General features: G+C 43.1%; 1 protein-coding gene across 3 annotated transcripts in view; it reads right to left on the bottom strand.

Moving 5' to 3' along the window:
• nrxn3b (neurexin 3b) overlaps window positions 1-14,725 on the bottom strand; it is a 547,141-nt gene that overhangs the window by 491,744 nt on the left and 40,672 nt on the right. For 2 of the 3 annotated variants that reach the window (XM_029706324.1, XM_029706494.1), the window contains 4 exons: window positions 12,757-13,942; window positions 4,861-4,878; window positions 4,422-4,451; window positions 1,542-1,553 (listed from right to left, as the gene is read on the bottom strand). In XM_029706324.1, the coding sequence (XP_029562184.1) occupies window positions 1,542-1,553; window positions 4,422-4,451; window positions 4,861-4,878; window positions 12,757-13,453 (757 nt within the window). In that variant the 5' untranslated portion in view covers window positions 13,454-13,942. The remainder of the gene's footprint in view (window positions 1-1,541; window positions 1,554-4,421; window positions 4,452-4,860; window positions 4,879-12,756; window positions 13,943-14,725) is intronic. The other variant, XM_029706412.1, reaches the window with a different exon arrangement.

Here is a 14,725-nt window from a genome sequence, read left to right as displayed (position 1 = left end):
GCAGAGTTCAGTAGAGAGTGCTAGAGCACAGTACAGATTAGTAGAGTAGAGTAGAGTAGAGAAGAGTGCAGTAGAGTAAAGTACAGTAGAGTACAGTAGAAAATAGTACCTTAGAGTAGTGTACAGTAGAGTAGAGTAGAGTAGAGTAGAAGAGTACAATAGTATAGTAGAGTAGAGGAGGGTACAGTAGAGTACAGTAGAAAAGAGTACCTTAGAGTAGTGTACAGTAGAGTAGAGTAGAGTACAGTAGAAAAGAGTACAGTACAGTACAGTAGAGATGAGTAGAATACAGTAGAGTAGAGTAGAGTACAGTAGAAAAGGGTACAGTAGAGTAGAGGTGAGTAGAGTAGAGTAGAGTAGAGTAGAGTAGAGTAGAGTAGAGTACAGTAGAGTAGAGTAGGGTAGAGTAGAGTAGAGTAGAGGTGAGTAGAGTAGAGTAGAGTAGAGTACAGTAGAGTACAGTACAGTAGAGTAGAGTAGAGTAGAATAGAGTAGAGTAGAGTAGAGTAGAGTAGAGTAGAGTAGAGTAGAGTAGAGTAGTGTAGAGTAGAGTAGTGTAGAGTAGAGTAGAGTAGAGTAGAGTAGAGGTGAGTAGAGTAGAGTAGAGTACTGTAGAGTAGAGTAGAGTAGAGTAGAGTAGAAGAGTACAGTAGAGTAGAGTAGAGTAGAGTAGAGTAGTGTAGAGTAGAGTAGTGTAGAGTAGAGTAGAGTAGAGGTGAGTAGAGTAGAGTACAGTAGAGTACAGTAGAGTAGAGTAGTGTAGAGTAGAGTAGAGGTGAGTAGAAGAGTAGAGTAGAGTAGAGTAGAGTAGAGTAGAGTAGAGTAGAGTAGAGTAGAGTAGAGTAGAGTAGAGTAGAAGAGTACAGTAGAGATCAGTAGAGAAGAGTACCATAGAGTAAAGATCAGTAGAGTAGGGTAAGTAGAGCAGAGACTAGTAGAGTAAAGTAGGGTACAGTAGAGTAGAGATCTGTAGAGTAGGGTACGGATTAGTAGAGATTAGTAGAGTAGGGTACGGATTAGTAGAGATTAGTAGAGTAGGGTACGGATTAGTAGAGATTAGTAGAGTAGGGTACGGATTAGTAGAGATTAGTAGAGTAGGGTACGGATTAGTAGAGATTAGTAGAGTAGGGTACGGATTAGTAGAGATTAGTAGAGTAGGGTACAGATTAGTAGAGTAGAGATTAGTAGAGTAGAGTACAGTATAGTAGAGATCAGTAGAGTAGGGTACAGTAGAGTAGAGATTAGTAGAGTAGAGTACAGTAGAGTAGAGATTAGTAGATTAGAGTAGGGATTAGTAGAGTAGAGCGGGGTACAGCAGAATAGAGATCAGTAGAGTAGTGTACAGTAGAGTAGAGATTAGTAGACTAGAGTGCAGTAGAGTAAAGATTAGTAGAGAAGAATACAGTATAGTAGAGATGAGTACAGATTAGTAGAGTAAAGTAGGGTACAGTAGAGTAGAGATCAGTAGAATAGAGTACAGTAGAGTACAGATTAGTAGAGTAGAGATTAGTAGAGTATTAATAGGGAAAAGAGCGCTGTACCTTTGTTTCTACCTATAGATACGAAGAAAAGGGGGCCCACCGAGGAAGAGGGGGAGAGTGGCGTTCCAAGTTGAGAGGCGCAGGAGAGGAAGTGAGGGTAGGAAAGAGTTGAGAGTCGCAGGAGGCAGAAAAATAGGAGAGAATGGAACGTTGAAGTAGCGTTAACATAGAAAGGACGAGGTACCGACTAGGAAGTCATGCAAAGCTTTGAGAAACATGCAAACAGATCATATGCCAGGCTGGAAGATGCAGTGCATTCCCATGGAACAAACACACGCACACACACCCTTTCTGCCTCTCCATGTTACATATAGGAAACATAGCAGGCTCCCTTCACGTCCCCCTTAGTGCTCTCATGTCCAGGGCCAAGTCACAGTGATCCTGGATAAACTGGATTAACTGCAGCATGATGGGATCATCTTCTCCCCATCCACATATTATCATGTACAATAATATCAGACTGGAGCAGCAGCCTGTATAGTATCATGTACAATAATATCAGACTGGAGCAGCAGCCTGTATAGTATGTACAGTAATATCAGACTGGAGCAGCAGCCTGTATAGTATGTACAGTAATATCAGACTGGAGCAGCAGCCTGTATAGTATCATGTACAATAATATCAGACTGGAGCAGCAGCCTGTATATTTAATTACAGTAGCATCAGAGTTGAGCAGGACCCTGTATATTTAATTAAAGTAGCATCAGAGTTGAGCAGGACCCTGTATATTTAATTACAGTAATATCAGAGTTGAGCAGGACCCTGTAAATTTAATTACAGTAATATCAGAGTTGAGCAGGACCCTGTATATTTAATTACAGTAATATCAGAGTTGAGCAGGACCCTGTATATTTAATTAAAGTAGCATCAGAGTTGAGCAGAACCCTGTATATTTAATTACAGTAATATCACATTGGACCAGGAGCCTGTATATGTCATGTGCCACTGACTGCAACCCTGCTTATACAAATATGAGTCGTGATGCTGACAAGGATGTGGGGGTTGTGGGATTAATATAGAGCCTGGGTCTGTGTTGGTGCACAGTGGGAAGGGAAGTGTTCTGTTACAGGGAGTAGTGTAGAGTCATTTTACAGGAATTAAGGAAGAGTCCTGTTACAGGGAGTAGTGTAGAGTCATTTTACAGGAATTAAGGAAGAGTCCTGTTACAGGGGGTAGTATAGAGTAATTTTATGGGGGTAGGGAAGAGTCCTGTTACAGGGGGTAGTATAGAGTAATTTTATGGGGGTAGGGAAGAGTCCTGTTACAGGGGGTAGTATAGAGTAATTTTATGGGGGTAGGGAAGAGTCCTGTTACAGGGGGTAGTATAGAGTAATTTTATGGGGGTAGGGAAGAGTCCTGTTACAGGGGGTAGTATAGAGTCATTTTATGGGGGTAGGGAAGAGTCCTGGTAAAGGGGGCAGTATAGAGCACTGTTACAGGAGGTGGGGAAGAGTCCTGTTATAGTGGTAGGGAAAATATGTTTTACAGGAGGTAGGGGAGAGTCATGTTACAGGCGGTAGAAAAGAGTCATGTTGCAGGAGGTAGTAAAGAGTTCTGTTACAGGAGGTAGGGAATAGTCATGTTACATTAGGTAAGGAAGGGTCCTGATACAGGAGGTAGTGAACAGTCCTGTATGGGTAGGGTGAGTCCTGATACAGGAGGGTATCATTACAGGAAGTAAAGAAGGGTCCTGTTACAGGAGGTAGGGAAAAGTCCTGTTATGGGTAGGAAAGAGTCCTGTTACAGTAAGTAGGGACGGGTCCTGATACAGTAGGTACTGAATAGTCCTGTTATGGGTAGGAAAGAGTCCTGTTACAGGAGGTAGAATATAATCCTGTTACAGGAGGTAGGAAAGACTACTGTTACGGGTTGGGAGAAGTTATATGTAGGTGGGAGTCCTGTTACAGTAGGTAGGAAGGAGTCATGGTACAGGAGTTGGGGAGGACTTCTGTTACAGGAGGGAAGGTAGAGTCCTGTTACAGGATGTGGGGAATAGTCCTGTTAAGGGTAGGTAGGAGTCTTGTTACAGGAGTTATGGAATAGTCCTGTTACAGGAGGTAGGATAGAGTCCTGTTACAAGAGGTTTGGAAAATTCCTGTTAAAGGGGTAGGGAAGAGTCTTCTTACAGGAGGTAAGGAATAGTCCTGTTACAGCGGGTAGATGAAAGTCCTGTTACAGGAGGTGTGGAAGTGTCATGTTACAGGAGGTCAGAATGAGTCATTACAGGAGGTTGTGATGACTCATGTTACAGGAGGTAGGGCAGAGTCCTGTTGCACGAGATAGGAAGACTCATTTTACAGGAGGCAATGAATAGTCCTGTTATGGGTAGGGAGGAATGCTGTTACAGGAGGTAGGGGAGAGTCCTGTTATAGGACGTAGAGAAGAGTACTGTTACGGGTTGGAAGGAGTCCTGTTACAGTAGGTAGGGAAGAGTTCTGTTACAGGAGGTAGTGAATAGTCCAGTTATAGGTAAGGATGAGGCCTGTTACAGGAGGTAGGGAAGAGTCATGTTACGGGGGTAGGGAGGAGTCCTGTTACAGGGGGTAGCGAAAAGTCCTGTTTATGGGTAGGCAAGAGTCCTGTTACAGGAGGTAGGAAAGAATCCTGTTATAGGAGGTAGGGAAGGGTCCTGTTATAGAAGGTAGGGTTGAGTCCTGTTACAGGAGGTAGTGTAGAGTCCTGTTAAGGGCAGGGGAGAGGGGGCGTGGTCCGATCAGGACATGCCAATCAGCCCCATCCTCCGGACTCATCCTCCCCCTGCAGTAATATGATGACAGCAGAACACACTGACAGGTAGAGGCAGCACACAGGAGCACACACTTGGGACCCCCAAACCAGGTGATGGCATGAGTGAAAAAGAGAGAAAAGAAGAGAGCGTACCTGACTCAGATGCCTTCAGATGTGAGAAGCCTTGAGGGAGAAGAAGGATAGATGGAGAGATAGAGTATAAGGACACCATCACACCAACACAGCTGTTATAGTGTGATTAGGCACACTTTGCTATAAGGCAAAGCATGGTTATCAACACCAAAAACAAAGCTTTCGGCATGGCTGTCTGCATGGAAAAGCTTAATGTTTACAATAAAACTGGCAGAAGCATCAAGTACCACTACGCTGCTAAAATATTGATCATATTGATTTCTATGGGCCTATTGATATAACAGTTTCTATTTGCAATTTCAGTTAATTATTTATATGGATATATGTCTTACATTCGTATTTACTACATATAGCCTAAAGGCTAGTATCTGTCATAAATAAACTCCATCTGAAAATGTGTCCTTTAACTACTGACCCTTGTCCTCAGAACAGAACTCACCTGGTTTCCTCTGAACGGCTGATGAAAAGTTAGCAGGGTCGGGGAAAGAAAAGGCACAGAGATATCTAGCGTTACCGTCACACTGCTTTGGCTTGCATGGTGTCAATCACGCAAAAGAAATATCTAACACAACAACTAAAGCCTTACTTCTCCGTGACCATGTGAAGGACTAGATGTGACCCTGTACATGCTTGTTTTAAAATAACATTTAGAACCATGTGGAGAAAGGAGCATCCTTCCTATCATTTCAGGGAACCAGATTGTACATTATAAATCATCAATTACTCAAAACAACTCTTTCACATAGTTGAATATATTCCAGTAGAGACATAATATTACGCATCATGTACACCACAGTGTTCCCATATACACTAGTTAGAGTTAAGATACACAAATCTCAGTTGCCTTAGAGGGCCTGATGTGGATTTATGATGCTGTGAGGTTTGTGGCTCTCTCAAAACCCCCTGGACCCATTATCTAGTCAACCCCCCCCCCCCTCGCCCCTCCACCAACCCCCAGACTTCACTGCCGACTCAAATCCTCTCCACACACCAACTTCAACACCTCCTCTGGCTTCTCATTGGCTTATAGGAATGCACACTGTTTACTCCATCAAGGGATCAGACTGGTGAATAAAACCTACAACTCAACACCCAGAGGACCCAACAGTGGATATTAAACCTACATAAAATGTGTAAAATATATATTACTAACTGTAGAGCGTCATGGAAAAAAAGCGCAGTAACAAATTGAATTTACACAAATGAAGTAACTTCGCAACAGGAAGCCATGTATTCTCTTATGGCTATATATATATTGCAGCTGTCCATGGCTATCTCTGCATAATCACAAGACATCTTAACCCTGGCCGGCTGGTGCTGAGTGTGTGTGTGTGTGTGTGTGTGTGTGTGTGTGTGTGTGTGTGTGTGTGTGTGTGTGTGTGTGTATGTGTCGGTGTGTGTGCGCGCACGCACTTGTGTGTGTGATTGTGTGTAGCTGGAATGGTTGTAAAAGCTAAACGCCGACAAATTCCTTTAATCAGCCCCTGAGAGCAACAAGTAGTAGGAGGAAATTAAACAGATCTTAATTAAAAAGGACTGTATTAGACGTTTAAAGTGGCAGGCTAATATGCCATATCAGATATTAATTTGACTCAAAGCAATTACCGCTAGCTGCCGTGGTTTGATCTCTGGCCAGCCAGATGCACTGGAGGCCATTCAAATCAAACCCAACCAACGTGTGGGAAGATGGTGATAACTGGGTCGTTCCACCAATTAGGTGCATTTTGAGTACTGCAACTTTTTGAGAAGGAAAAAAAATGCTTAATTTCACAACATTTTTACATTGTCATAAAGAGCACATGTTCAACTTCATAAAAAAGTTTCCCATCTCAAGAGGATACATAAAAAAATTGAAATACTATATTAAATGCCTATTAAAGTAACAGGGTTGACCGTAACAGGGGTTTTGACGACTTCATCTTAAATCAGCTATGAATCGCCTCGTTAGAAGAATATGAATTGTAAAAAATGTTCTAGCCTGTCTATCTATGGTTAACAGAGTTGACATGTTATGATTGACCCGCTCAGTTTCCCACCACCATACACCAGAAAATGGCCAATAATAGTAGAACCAGAAACCTGCTTTTAAACTATGCTTTGACTATTTGATGTTTAATGACTATAATATTTTATTTTTAAAGGAATAGTTCCACCATATTAAAATGAGAGTTCAGTTCAAGTAACAGGTTAAAATGAGGGACAGGTTTTTTTAATAATATTTTTTTACCTTGAAATGAAGGGCATGCTCTCAAAATGGCCACTCAATCGTGTTATCTGCACAAAGGCCGTGAAGTCCCACTAAACGTGTGGGAAAAGGTTTCATTCTATGTTGCGCTGATAGCTGTAGCTACAGTGGGGATTTTAACGCAGTTGGGTTTGTTCAATTTTTATGCATTACAAAATGGGATTGAAATAGATTCTATTGTTTAGTTTTTTTGGTCATTGATCTATACAATATACTCCGTAATGTCAAAGTGAAAAGAAAATTCTACAAAGGTTTACTGCAGAGAGGTTTGGAACTCACTTTCTTTTTGGTCTATCAACTAATTTACCGCCTAGTGATGTCAGGTAGGCCAAAACTCTATCTCATCAAAACAGGCTGACATTTCAGGGTCATTTCACACAGCTCTTATATTAAAAGGGAATTATCATAGTTTTCACAATTTCACAGTATTTTTCCAACCTCATAGTGTGGAAATATAAATAAAACACAGGAAATCACATTTTTGACTGCACTGGGCCTTTAAGCATGGTCAAGTTAATAATTATGCTGTGTATGACGTATTAAACCACACAGACACATCATTCTGAACTGAGCTGCAGGACAGGAAGGAAACTGCTCTGGGATGTCTTCCATTGGTGATTTTAAAACAGCTACAGAGTTCAATGGCTGTGATGGGAGAAAACTGAGGATGGATCAACAACATTGTAATGACTCCACAACAATTACCTAAATGACATAGCAAAAAGAAGAATGAAAGCATATTTAATATATACATATAATATACATATATATATATTTTAATAACATTTACCATGTATGCAAGGAACTAAATGCTGCAAAAATGGCCTAAATGCAAAGCCTTATGTTTGGGGCAAATTCAACATAACACATCACTGAGTAACTGCAGCCTTGTTTTCAAGCATTGTGTTGGCTGCATCGTGGGATGGGTATGCTTGACATAGGCAAAAACTGTGGAGTTTTTCAGGAAAAAAAGAAATAGGATGGAGCTAAGCACAGGCACAATTCCATAGGAAAACCTGGTTCAGTCTGCTTTACACCAGACAATGGAAAAGGATTCCACCTTTCAGCAGGACAATAACCTACAATACACAGCCAAATATACACCAGAGTTGCTTACCAAGAAGACAGTGAATGTTCCTGAGTGGTCGTTACAGTATTGACTTGAAAATTGCTGTCTAGCCAGCCATGATTCCCAATACCTTGACAGAGATTGAAGAATTCTGAAAACAATAATGGGCAAATATTTCACAGTCCAGGTGTGCAAAGCTCTTAGACTTACCCAAGAAGACTCACAGCTGTAATCACTGCCAAATGTGTTTCTAACATGTATTGACTCAGGGGGGTGAATACTTATCTAATCAAGGTATATTAGTGTTTATTTACATATTTCATTCAGCTTTAAAAAATGGGAGGGGAGAAGTGAGGGAGAGGGGAGATGGGAGAAGGGGGAGATGGAGGGGAGATGGGAATAGGAAGGGAGATGGGAGAAGGGTGGGAGATGGAGGGGAGAAGGGTGGGAGATGGGAGAAGGGGGAGATGGAGGGGAGAAGGGAGGGAGATGGGAGAAGGGGGAGATGGAGGGGAGAAGGGAGGGAGATGGGAGAAGGAAGGGAGATGTGAGAAGGGTGGGAGGGGGAGAAGGATGGGGAGATGGAGGGGAGAAGGGAGGGAGATGGGAGAAGGAAGGGAGATGGGAGAAGGGTGGGAGGGGGAAAAGGAGGGGAGATGGAGGGGAGAAGGTTGGAATACAAATACAGATAAAGCTTTCCTCCTTTCTGTCATGTGACTGGCTGCAGTGTCCAGAACAAAACAATGGACGGCAGATAGAAGAACATGTGGTTTCCGTGTAATCCTTTTCCTGCTCCATTTGACCAGCCACAGCATGCATCACCATCCTCCATCCCAGCCCGTGCAAATCCTAACATCACTTTCAGGCTTGGACCCAGACACAAGTGCCCTCTGAGCTCTGACTGTGTTGGAATTAGGCACATGCAAAGACACACATACACAGACACAAGCACACATACACAAGCACAAACACGCACACACACGAAACATGTGAATGCACGCACACACAAACACACACACACAAGTCCTCCCTCTTTCCCCCCTGACCTATTTTCATAGTAATATTATTGAAACTGTCATTTTTCCATGTATGTTTATTAATCCCCAAAGCTAAGCTTGCAGGAATCGTTTCAGCACTTGTTTAAGATTTTACAAGCCTTCAATTACTAGTGTTTTCTCAGGCAACGACATGCAGATTTGAAGCAAAACGAGGCTCATTAAAAAAAGAGGAAGTGTGAGAAGTGTGATGAGAGAATGGGGATCAGTTTATCTACATTACAGAAGCCTACAAAGCAGTTAAACAACAACTGCTCCCCAATGACATCGATTAAGGCAGCCCCCCGCACCTCTCTGATTCAGAGGGGTTGGGTTAAATGCGGAAGACACATTTCAGTTGAATGCATTGAGTTGCGCAACTGACAAGGTATCTCCCTTTCCCCCTTGACACCCTGGTCAGGAGAAGCGCACTACAGAGGAAATGCCATTTTTGACATAGTCTTGACTGATTATAACACCAGTTCACCAAGCAGCAGAGCGGCGAGAAAACAGTGCCTGATTCCAATACCCTGACACACAGACGTACTTAGCCACATGGGCAGACAGACTGAGCATGTGTTTTATGGCCAACTGTCGATCGTCTTCATCTGCTGGAGGGCTGTGTTTAGGGCTGAGCTCTGATGGAGCTGTGGGCAGGGATGATCATAACGTTTCAGCTAGGCTAACGCTAACCCAGTCACCCTGTGTGAGGCTGAGCTTTTATCTACATTTAAGTCATTTGGTAGCCACTCTTATCCAGAGCAACTTATAGGAGTAATTAGGGTTAAGTGCCTTGCTCAAGGGCACATCAATGATTGTTTTACCAAGTTAGCTGGGGGATTCGAACCGGCAACCTTTCGGTTAATGGCCCAACGCTCACTAGGCTACCTGCCCTTGTGAGGACATGGGCAGGATAAGGGCTGGGATGATGATGGTCGCTGATAATGATTATGTTCCAGCTAGCTAAGGCTAGGCTAAATAAGTCATCACGTGGGGCTGATGATGGTTCTGATGTAATGTAATAATGTTGATGTTGTTTCATCTTGTGGGGCCTGAGATCATGTCTGGGTGCTGAAGGCTGCGATGCTAGCTAAGCTAACCCAATTCATCTGTGATGTTTCAACTAGGTTTAGGCTAACCCAGTCATCATGAAGGGCTGAGGGCTGGGATGATGCTGAGAATGTTGCTCATGTGTAAGCTAGGCTAAGCTAACCCAATCATCATGAAGGGCTGAGATGACTCTGAGGATTATGCTGATATTTAAGATAGGCTAGGCTAAGCTAACCCAGTCACCATGAAGGGCTGAGATGACTCTGAGGATTATGCTGATATTTAAGATAGGCTAGGCTAAGCTAACCCAGTCACCATGAAGGGCTGAGATGACTCTGAGGATTATGCTGATATTTAAGATAGGCTAGGCTAAGCTAACCCAGTCACCATGAAGGGCTGAGATGACTCTGAGGATTATGCTGATATTTAAGATAGGCTAGGCTAAGCTAACCCAGTCACCATGAAGGGCTGAGATGACTCTGAGGATTATGCTGATATTTAAGATAGGCTAGGCTAAGCTAACTCAGTCACCCTGTGCTCTTACTTTAATTTAGTCCATTTAGTGTTCACATCCACAGTTAAAAGCTGAATTGCGGTACACATAGCCTTAAGTAGGCTAGGTTTAAATAAATGGGATCTAAATGAACAACAGTGAAAACTGAGTGGACATATAGCCCATCCCAGTCTAGCAGCTAAATGCTTCTAAGGCCTAGTGGGACCAGCCATCTGCCTGCCGTGTGAAGCCTGACCCAGCCACCTCTAGGCTAGCAAACTGTAGCTATCTGTGTGTGAGTGTGTGTGTGTGCATGTGTGTGCATTTCTGTGTGTGTGTGTGTATGTGTACGGCTTCGGCTTGCCTTCCACATGCAAACACACACGCAAAGTGAACACACACACACACACACACACACACACACACACACACACACACACACACACACACACACACACACACACACACACACACACACACAACACACACACACACAGTGAACACGCACAGGTCTGACAGATTGCCCCATTACTCATTAGTGTAACACATGATGCTGCATCATCAGCCTCAATCAGCGTAACACTACACAGAAAGAACAGTTGCGTCTCTAATGCTGATGGGAATTATTGGCAATGTTGGAAAAATACGCTGTCTGTACTGTACAACAAACAGTACATAAAAACAACAGCAAAGCTTTAGCAGTAAGTGTTGTTGTAGACACACTGTGGCAACAAAAACCTCCCTGTAAGACGTTGTCGATTGCTGATGTCAGTTTGAATTTAGTGTGGTATTTGTCCCGCCATTTCTGCTCACATTATCCTCCCAATTATGCTTCAGAGTATCCATGGTGTAATCAACAAGCAGCCACATCAGCTAAGAGTGGCACAGAGACAGACACAGAGAGAGAGAGACATATAGAGGGAGATAGAGAGAGAGCGATACAGAGAGATAGAGAGAGAGGAAGAAATAGAGAGAGAGACCAGAGAAAGAGAGAGAGCTAGAGAGAGAAATAGCCTGGACTGCTGTGTGTGAGCTGGACACCAAGGGGCCAGTCTAGCTAAGGCCGCAGCAGAGTGCCGTGATCCTGTCTAGTGGCATTTGTCCTCTCCATAATAGGGCTGCTGTGTTGTGAATTATAAACTCTGTCCTGGGGCGACGACATGGCCCTCTATTCAACTGTTGTCCTGAATCACAAGTAACCTCTTCAATATAGGTTGTTTTAGCACAAGGATGTCATCGCCCCCACGGCCAGAGAGAAGCTCTCAAACGACTGGATGGATCTCTTCTCCTCTCTTCATTGTTAGAAAGAGGCAGAGAGAGAATAGAACCAGGCCAAAGGATAATGTCCAGTCACTGAGTCTGACCACAGTGCTGAGGACATGTTGTACAGTGTCCAGTCACTGAGTCTGACCACAGTACAGCGGACATGTTGTAGACTGTTCTAAACAATTCTAAGATGTATACCGTAGCACCCTGCATTATTACTGCCATTAGTATGTTGTGTTTTGGAATGATAAGCATAGCAGTGGAGTGTAGTAACTAATATCTAAAAGAACCCAACAGGGGAATAAAAAGCTTCAGTCTAAGGTAGTGAACAACAATGGAGGAGTATTCAGTGTGCATTCATTCCATCCTGTTTCAAGATAGTTGTGTTGTCTTTCGACCGTGTCACTCTGACCTAACCAGCCAGGAAGTGACCTAACCAGGCAGGAACAGGAAGTGAGTCAGCAGTCAATCAAAATCACACTGGTTCTCTATACCCATAAAACCCAGATGAAAGAGAAGAAGAACATGTGGTGTCATCTAGAGATGCGTTAGTTTCCTTTGTCTCATAATAAAGGCAGAACTAAAGGCATGAACTGAAATAGGAATTTACTATGAGCCTTGTCAGAGTAACACATCTCAATAAGATACATAGCAGAGATAGCCTAAGTGTCCAGAGGAAGGAAGATAAAGCTGTTACTTATTATTCAAACTATTTTGTACCCTTATGGTCCCTGTAAAACAAATATTTGGATGGGAAGAGAAAGATCTGAACTTTGTAATATGACTCTTATCAAACAATACTGCATCCCTGTACAGATTTCTCCTAAAAGTAATAATAGAAAGAGGAGACGGTATTTCCTCGCATACCACTTCCGATATAACGCCCACATACAACAAACATTCCATTTTAAATCAACTGTGAAAGAGGAACCACCCACACAGAGAAGTCCTGCATTCTATAACAGTGAATCTGTGTCTCGTAAATTATAAATGCAAAAACACATAATTGTGGGAGTGTGTTCTTTCCACATGGAACGAACAATGTAACAAAAACCTTTGAGATAATATGAAGATATTTCAATATAAATACAGTGTACATAATGTATCGTTACACAGATTTATAGTTACTTATCTACAATTAGTAACATAAATTGGTTGGTAAGACAGAATCATCTTACCTTGGCTGCAGGTCCTTCCTGTATATCCCGTTTTGGAGCAGTCGCAGTAGGGTTCTCCATCAGCCACGGAGCAGGAGCCTCCATTCTCACACGGGTTCCCTGTACAGAGACCCATCATCTCCAGACGTACCTTCTGACTGTTGATCAGCTTGGGAACCTTGTTCCCGTAATTCAGATCTTTGATAACTCCTTTGAACGGAGGCAGCTCTCTAACCGTCGGCAGGGTGATGACCGAGGTCCTGATGTCTCCGGGTATGCCCCCGAGGAACAGGTCACTGACGATCTTCATGAACTGGCGCTCTGGTCGAACATCCTCCGCCTTGGTCTGCCCGTCCAGGGCCAAGACCGTTCTGAGGTTGTGTCGGCTGACCATCGCAAAGTGCCAGCAGCTGTCGTTGACCGATTTGTCAGAGGTGACCGTGGTCTCAGCGCAATCGATGCTGAAGCGAAGCTGGAGCTTCCCTTCCGTTATGGTGAGAAGCAGGAAGTCACAGTAGCCGCCATCGTCAAAGTAAAGGATCAGGGCGTCGGACGCGTCTGTTTTGAACTGGAAGGTGAGGTCACTTCTGGTGCTGGCGTCCCAGCAGAGGTACCGTGCCCACTGGCCCTCAGAACCCCTGAACTCCAGGCCCTGACACAGGCCCAGTAGAGTACTGAGAAGCAGAAGAACACACTGAGGGAGACTAAAGGGATTCATTGTAGAAAAAAAGATGTTGAGCTATAGGGTTATGCCAGTTGAGGTTAGAGGTTAGAGGGAGAGATCCTTTAGGTTCGGAATACCATCAGAGGTGTTTTCAGTTCAATGATGGATATAGGCTATTCAATGTATATACCACCCGTTCTAGTCAGGAAGGTGACACAATATCCTGTAGACTGTGATAGAGATCTGATATTGAAATCACTGAAGTATGGGAGACCATTTAAATCCAAGTCTGAGCTGCAGATAATAGAGAAGAAACATCTGTATTCCTACTAAGGAGAATAACCTTGAGAGAATCAACCCTTAGTGTGATGAGGCTGATCCTTAGTGTGTTCTGTCAGTGATACAGAGGCATATCGATGAGTTGTTTCCTTTGAGGCGACTGCAGGGATTAAAACACACAGCGGCCATTTTGGGTCAAGATCCGTAGCCACGTCCCATAGTACTGTACTTCCTAGTCCAGTTTCAGGCCTTACAGAGACGTCACTGCAAAACAACAGAAATGCCATTATTCAGCATACACAACACACCCATGAATCTCAGCTCACCCAAAAACATTTGTTGACTGTAGGTTGCAACAAAAGTATAAAATTATCATAAAAATGTTGCTGCCAGCACTTCCTTCTGGAGAATTGATATATATTCACTTACCCTTTGGCCTCCCATCTAGGGTATTAAACCAGCCCGGCTGTTTTTTTCACTGACTATTGCCAATGTAATTTCATGAGAATGATGTGGATAGATCACTTGAAAACTAAATAGATTCACTGTTGCTTTCAGAGTCATTCCAAAGGGTAGGTTAAACATAGCAAATTAAATTTGACCATATTTTATCACACATATATCAACAATGATGCTACACTATATGTACAAAAGTATGAGGACAGCCCTTCAAATGAGTGGATTGGGCTATTTCAGACACAACTGTTGCTGACAGGAGTATAAAATCGAGCGCACAGCCATGCAATCTCCATAGACAAACATTGGCAGTGGAATGGCCTTACTGAGGAGATCAGTGACTTTCAACATGGCACCGTCATAGAATGCCACCTTTCCAACAAGTCAGTTTTGTAAAATTTCTGACCTGAAAGTGCGGTTATTGTGAAGTGGAAAAATGCCTGGGGGAATGCTACCTGCCCCAATGCATAATGCCAACTGTAAAGTTTGGTTTAGGAGGAATAATGGTCTGGGGCTGTTTTTTCATGGTTTGGGCTAGTTCCAGTTCCAGTGAAGGGAAATCTTAATGCTACAGCATACAATGACATTCCA

Source organism: Salmo trutta, chromosome 1 (genome assembly GCF_901001165.1).
Source record: "Salmo trutta chromosome 1, fSalTru1.1, whole genome shotgun sequence".
Classification (NCBI taxonomy): Eukaryota; Metazoa; Chordata; class Actinopteri; order Salmoniformes; family Salmonidae; genus Salmo; species Salmo trutta.
This window is presented reverse-complemented; position numbering and strand designations above follow the sequence as displayed.